General features: G+C 33.5%; 1 protein-coding gene across 7 annotated transcripts; it reads right to left on the bottom strand.

Annotated features, from left to right (window-relative positions):
* LOC123208370 (DDT domain-containing protein DDB_G0282237) lies at positions 1 to 6,849 on the bottom strand. Of its 7 annotated transcripts, none has more exons than XM_044625843.1 (11): positions 6,711 to 6,849; positions 5,813 to 5,986; positions 5,446 to 5,618; positions 3,026 to 3,447; positions 2,845 to 2,932; positions 2,293 to 2,633; positions 1,666 to 2,111; positions 1,075 to 1,240; positions 817 to 978; positions 625 to 713; positions 1 to 374 (listed from the first exon to the last, which is right to left on the bottom strand). In XM_044625843.1, exons 2-11 carry the CDS (start codon positions 5,923 to 5,925, stop codon positions 224 to 226), a joined length of 2,151 nt encoding a protein of 716 aa, XP_044481778.1. In that variant the 5' UTR covers positions 5,926 to 5,986; positions 6,711 to 6,849; the 3' UTR covers positions 1 to 223. The 7 variants fall into 7 exon arrangements, with proteins under 7 accessions (XP_044481778.1, XP_044481808.1, XP_044481817.1 ...); XM_044625873.1 differs by having other exon boundaries at positions 2,293 to 2,630; XM_044625882.1 differs by having other exon boundaries at positions 5,446 to 5,582; positions 5,939 to 5,986.
* Between the last annotated feature and the right edge of the window lie 726 nt (positions 6,850 to 7,575).

Genomic DNA, 7,575 nt, shown 5'->3' with positions numbered 1-7,575 from the left:
TGCAAAATTTACCTTTGGATTTTCAACTGATAGAGAGCCAATACAATAATAAAAGAATGTGAAATGTATGTTAACAAAATAACCGAGCATCAACCATAAATGCAAAAAAACTGCTTCCTTCCCCCTGCCTTTGCCCAAAATATCCCTCCCCTACTTCTAAATCAGATGGAAATTCAATTTCCAATTCCAAACACAATCCTAATTAGTTGCCTGCAATCATGTATCACTCTTCCTTCCACTTGTTAACATATCTCATAAAAGCACTAGCAGGATTTTCTCCAGTTGAAGCCCGCACACGACTAGATCTCCGAAGCACATCCTCTTCCAATGCAAGCCTGCTAACCAAATTCTTTGATCTCTTCTCAAATTCTGAGCTGCAAAAATGATTAGGAAATGCTTTATCTACAAAAGCCCCAAGAATACTTTACATGCTATAAAGTCAGTTACAAATGCATTTCACACTCACAGTAAACAAACTTAATTATATTCTAGGCTTCATCCAGATCATATGGTGACTGGAAACATCACCACTCCATAGAAATTGATTGCTCATTTTGATCTGTTAAACCTAGTACACAGCAATAAAGAAGACCTTTGCTGTTGTAAGAAAAGAACAAAACTTACCTTATTTTGATGTAGAATTTTTCTAATTGTTTTTTAAGGGCCCTCTCCCTCTCACCCTTACAATTCAGTGAACCCGTCAACAGATCAAGCTGTTCAAAAACAAAGGTGAAATTTGCAGAAAATCAGAAAAAAGTACAAAACCAGAAAATGTAAAAGACTTGGACCATGGACATATGTATTCAGCAATTATACCTCTTCCTTGGAACTATAGTAACCCCACTGCTTAGAATCAGAACTCTCAACAAATATCCTCCCATCACGTCGAAACCACCAATACCTATTATAATATCTGTCTTTACCCAAAGGATTAGTGCTTATAACCCGCTTCTCCATCTCGCGCTCAAAATATTCTTTCTGTGGTTTAAAGAAGGAAAAAATGTTAATCAAAGAATGGCCAATCACAACACTCAAATAACACGAACAAAGATTGCATGTGAGAGAAAATATAACCCTCTGTTCTTTACTCTTTGTTTCGGTTGGTTCCTTTTTATCATCCCTCAATTGTTTCAGTGTTTCTTTCCCAGACATTTTGTTCCCATTTTCTGCTGGTAATTTCCCATTCATATTCTGCTTCTTCAACAACTTCTTTGAAGCAACTTCCAAAGGTTTATTCTCACTGTAATAAAATTATACCAACTGTCAAGTCAAGATACATTGTCAAATATATTTCTCTAATACACAAAAGAGTGGTGCTACTACTCCCCAGTAACTATCATAAAGATGCCAACTTTTAAGCTTACACCCAAAATATTACATAACTTATAAGTATGCTAAAATTTAAATTACAGAATTAGCTTTCACTAATGTTTTCCCACTGCCAAAAGTCCAAGAACACAAACAGAGGTGAATTTGTGTTGGAGTAAGGATGAAAGACTCTAAAAAGAATTGTGTGGAAGTACTTTAGAACTCAATTTTGTACCATGTCATTTCAATTGAGAATAAGATTATAATTAGAAAAGTGATATTATGAGGTGCACGGAAAAAACTGGTGGAGGGTTTAGCACCACTCTACATAAAGTTACTCAAACCTTTCTTTCTTACAGTGAATTCTTCAGTTCAGAGGAGGTGTTCTCTGCCACTTTGTTCTCTGTTTTTACTCCATTTTGTCTAACATGATTATCATTTGAACATAAGAGCAAGGTACTTTTTGCGCTCTCCGAACTATGCCCATTTGCCACTCCATTGGCAGTAGATTGCAATTTCAACTGTTCCTTAACTTCTCGTTGTTTTCTAGCTGCTTCCAATGCTTCCTGCCTTCTTGTGGAACCAAGTGCCCGCCTTTGCTCAATATGTTCATCTAACTTCTCCTTGATAAGATCTGTTTCAAGGACTTGATTAACTAATTCTCGCAGAATTCCCAACTTACTATTAATGTCTAAAAGGCCATAATGGCCCCTCTTAATGGTTGCCATAGTAGAGGATAATTCAGGATTATTGCTTATTTCCAAGAAATCACACAGAAACTCTGTCCACGTAATTGCCGTAATCTGAATATAGACAAACAAGATAAAAATAAAAAAAAAATAATAATATCAACCAATACAGACTCAAGAGTATATCAATTGAGGACATGAAGAAACAATGAATAATTTGAGAGAAAAAACTAACTTCTTGCAAATAAATTATTAAAAAAAAAAATTCTAGTACAACTAAAACATTTGGCCTTACCTTTCGCTTTGTATTCTTTATAGGCATTATACTTTCACCAGTGTTTTTTATGATCGACCGAAGAAGAGATGAATGAGATTCCACTATGAGAACCAAATTACTGCCTTTGTGGCAGATAGCATTTTCAAAGTCTTCAAGTGAGAATGGCCACAAGTGTAGCAGCCTACCAAATGAAGAACAAAAATCCCAAACCATTAAAAGATCACCAACACAATCCATGGGAACCTTGAAGTCTTTTGCAGGTAAGGGGCGATCAGTAAAAACTGGATCATCTGCACCAGGCAGCACCAACAAATCATCGATAGGATACCTAACAGGTTCTTCTTCATGCTGATCGTCTTCTATAAGTACAAGAGAGTAATTAGAGTTAAATTTTTAACAGGAAATCTGAAGAAACAAAGCCTCCTAAACCTTCTCAAACCAATGTAGGTGGAAAAGAAAATACAAATACAGAAATTTGCTGCAATCCAGAATGTAACCAATCGAATTGAATTATGGAATAACAACAAAAACGGTATAAGATGCATCCAATAGATTAAATTCTTTACCTACCTGCCTTAGAGTTCTCCATTGCTAAGCCTTCTACTTTCTCACTTCTTATTTTGTTCCTTTTAGATTTTCCAGATTCTTCTTTATCTACCTAGATAGGATAATTATGAGACCAATTATTTCATAAATTTAATCCATTAATCAAGCAAGTTGAAACTGTATAAGTCCCTAATATCATTCTTACTTGCTCATTTTTTTTACGCTTCTTGCAGACCAGAAGCCCATCCTGGAAGAAGACTTTGCTCCTCAGCTCCTCTGGAGGATAAGTTGAGATATCATGTTTCTGTGCCAATTTATCATGAAGCACCCACGGGATACTTCGGTATGTAGATTCCCGAATGAAAGACTTCAAAAAATTTCTACTAAAAGGCGGCTTCTTCCATACAATACTTTCTTCCTCAAGTAGATCACTTTCCGTTGAATTCTTATTTCTGTCAAGCCATGCTACCTCATATTGAGTTCTGTTTGAATCTGCCTTCACAACTTTCAATATTTTGCATGGATGCAGATCATCATCTTTCTTTCCATGCAATTCAGCACCAACAAACAAGCATTCCTGCAACTTTGCTGAAATTGTATCGGCAAGTTCTTTCAAGGAAAGCATACCTGAAAAATTAAAAAGATTATTTTATAGAACAGAGAGCTACAAAATTTTCAATTTCAATGTATTTAAAAATCTGAAAGTAACTAAGATACGATAAATAAAACCAATTTTTACTATCTTATCCCACTTTTGCATGCTCAAGTAATTAGAAGTCTTGAATGATATACCTCATCTATGAAAAAAAGTTCCTTATCGCTATTATTTCTGCTAAGAGAAAGTTATGCGAATTCCTCACATTACAGATCTACTATAGCACTAAATTGGCCGATATAAAACCTGTTTTGGATTCATTAGGGCTATTCAAGAAATACCTTCCCTACAACTATAAGTTAATTTGGCAGATAAAACAGGTAGAAAGTTCATCATTTAAAAGTATCAGTCATTAAAAGTTGAGGTCTTGCTCAGGATATAGATTTGCTTAAGAATACTAAAAGAGCATAAAGAAACAACAGAATGTTTTTATCCTATTACGTTAGCTAAACGTGCATTAAATTATTAGAGTTAATACATAAATTATACAATACATAGGACTAACTATATTGTTTCAGTAGTAATTTCACAAGAGCTATTTTCAAAAATAGCAAAAAAACTCATGGCCTTGTACCTGCCTTTTGTTGTCTGGGCTAGACAAGATGCACAGAAAGCACAAACTTAACAATCAACTGATGTAAGACTCACTAGTTCAAATCCACTAAGGCTTATTCAATTTCTGAAGTCAATTGCAAAAAATTTAAACAATGTTTGAATGAGCTATTACGGTGCACATGCCTCTTTAGGTTTAGACTTATTAGTTTATAAAGTAGAATAAAAAAGAATTCAATAACTTGTAAACTTTGTCTGAAGTTTGTGATTGTCCTATTTTCCTTTGTATGTCTGCGAGGAACCTTAGACCTGATTCTCATTCTCAATTTGTTTTGCTTACTGGTATTCTACAGGACTAAAACAACAGATATGAGAAGACTGCTTTCGCATTTGACAACTTTTCAATTTAGTCTCTTACATACAGTGCTAACGTTACTATTCTGAGAGTCATCAGAATTAATACTAATGCTACCTGGCTATAATATAATCTAACTTAACATTAATCACTTAATTTTTACTCATTATTGCTTAATTATATTAAAAAATTATTAAAGATTTGTAATCAACAATTTTTATAAATTTTATATTTACGAATTTCTATTATAAATAACTAATTAATTAAGATTAAACTTACATTAATTTAGAGTAATTACTTTTTTATTTAAATTCGATATGAGGTAAATTTGACCTATTAATTATATATACAATTTCTTCAAATACAATAGCTATACCAAACACAAAGTATTATAAGTATTTCAATCTAATCCAACCTAGTCCAATCCCAATATACCAAACCTGCCCTATACAACAGACTAAACACACCAATTAAACTCCTAAATGTCAAAGCATTCCAGATCAAATCCCTCGCCAAGTGTTTTAAACATATTAATATCAACTTATAACTGGGCAATGGCTTGTGAATTGAAATTAATATAAGATGTAAAACTACGGAAACATCAAAAATGAAAAAAGAAAAATAACACATCCATGGGAAAGGGCACCACAAGGTGTAAGAAAGGCCGTTGGACAGATGAAAAATTAATTTCATGCACCACAATGTTACAAAGCTTCCTCATAAACCTTTTTTCCAAAAATCCCTGGACTATAATCTTTTTCACTGAATTATAAAACAAAGGCATCTTTCAAAACCCACAACCTTGATAGTCAACAACTTGTAGGATGTAATTATATCACAAGTGCCCCAAGGTATAATAGGGACTTCTGAAAGATCATGTTAATCATTTGAAAACATTATACAGACTTTTTGCATTCAGAATAGAAAAGGTAAATCAAAACTGCAAATTTTTTAATAGATGTTTAACAAGGGCAGTAGCTCAATTAAGAAACAACTAATACAACCAAAAAGGATATAAGAAAATAGTAAAGCAACTATATCACAGTGGGGAACAAACTCTTACTAAATTGTATGATACGAAGTGCAGGCGCCACTAGCTCTTCAGGAAGCTCTTGAACCTTCTCAGCTGCACGTTTCTCAGATACCAGAGCCTCTTCATAGGTCAAGTTGCCTTTTCCAGTTGATTTACATATCCAGACCCTGTTGCGGTAAAAATTTATCCGGTTCAAATAATCTCTGGTTCATATTAAGAACAACACATAAATGATAATGCTCTATTTAGTAGCAGGCAGATGTACAAACACAAATTAGAACTAAAATTTCATCATTCCAGGCAAAAACAACTCCACCATATTTAAATTAAAATCATATGTGTTGTCAAGTATCACCTCATAGCCTAATTCTCATCTAATTTAACAAAAGAAGGATACATGTAATTCCGAAAAATCTCTTTCGTGAATCGAACTTGGTATACAAGTTCATGTGGCTCTAAATCTTGAGGAGGTTCTGACAAAGCAACAGGCTTCCTTTTCAACAGAGGCATTCTTGAAACTCACCCGAAAAATCCTACTGATCAATGCAAACTCAAATCAAAAGTTCAGTTCCTGTAAAAAATACACCAACAACAACCTCTTAAGCAATAAAATAAATTCAGGATTTGAATTATACTGTTTCACTACCCAGATAAACTATTTCCCATTTATTTTTCAATCAAATTTAAAGATTACATGAAGTGCACATGTTATACGTCAGTGCCAAAACCCTACATCAAAATCAATTCACACAAACAAAAATGAAAACTAAGATATTACTCAAAATTATACAAAAAATAAAAACTGAATGCAACAAGATCCATTATAGAAGAATAAATCAAATGAACAAAACAAAAACCCGAGAAAGGCTGAGTTTCACTTAGACTCCATATAAAAAATACATTTTCCCCTAAAAAATGAAAGCAAAAACTAAAATCTTTAAAATTTTCAACCTTTGTTCCACCATTTACGAGAATGTTCGCTTAAAGGAAACAGAACAATTTTGCACAAGAAAAGAAACCCTAAAACGCACCGTTTGGGGATACCGAAAACGAGGAAAGAGGAATCGGCAGGATAAAAAAATGAAGTGGCAAAACGCGTAAGTTTGACCAGTAATGCTTAAGAACACGAAAGTCAGAGCAACAATGAAGGAAGAATCGTATTGCATTTGAAATATAACTAAAATCAGCGACAGTAGAACAACACGTAAGGTTCCCGCCAGAAAAAAAAAAATTTGCGAAAAAACAGAGCTATAATAAGCAAATACTGTAAGTGATGTTTTAAAAGGAAATCTTACAGTGAGATTAAGAGTAATGTGTGGAGGCCGCCGAAGAAGAGAACAAGAAGTGATTTTTCTTTTTCTGAGAGAAAGCTTTTACGTTTTCTTTCCCTAGAGTCTCTTGCTCGTCCAGCGTCGTGGGAAGCATATTTATTAATCGAAGTTCAGTTTTTGTACTAAATTTTAGTCCCGATGGTTATTTGTTAATTACGAGAATACTCCGTGTGGGCTATTAAGTAAATGGTTATTTTGTCTTCGTTTGAGTAAAAATGTCACATTTTTCAAATTTTCAGTAAAAATATCTCTTTTTCAAAGTTTTAAACAAAAATACCCTTAAAATTTTTAAAATTATAAAAACTACTCTTTACTACTTATATATAAACTCTCACTCTCACACATTTATTATATCATTCAAATATTCACTCTCAATTAATTTTTTTCTTGTCAATCAATATATATAATAAGCAAATATGCATTTACCTGAAATGCAAGGGGGAGTCTATAGATGTTATATTTATGTATGTCAGACATTTGACTGGAGCAAATCTTGTCACTCGTCTGGGACATCGATTCGAAGGTCATTTTTCATATCGAAACACCCTAGAGGTAGAAATTAAACTCGTCTAAGTGATCAACCAATTGGAGATACTCTGCATATATCTTCTTTTGTCGATGATTCCCCAATAACACCATATGAAGATAATACAATAAGACCATTGACAATGTCAATATTGTCATCCCCCTATGACTTAGTTAGGAAAACACACTCTAAATTATGATACTACACTTTCTAACATCCTTGAAAATAGGTATCCCGAATCTTATCTCCAAATTCATGTGGAATAAATGATGAAAGTGCAATGATCCGACTAAATGGTAGGCC

This window comes from Mangifera indica, chromosome 1, assembly GCF_011075055.1.
Source record: "Mangifera indica cultivar Alphonso chromosome 1, CATAS_Mindica_2.1, whole genome shotgun sequence".
NCBI classification, from domain to species: domain Eukaryota; kingdom Viridiplantae; phylum Streptophyta; class Magnoliopsida; order Sapindales; family Anacardiaceae; genus Mangifera; species Mangifera indica.
This window is presented reverse-complemented; position numbering and strand designations above follow the sequence as displayed.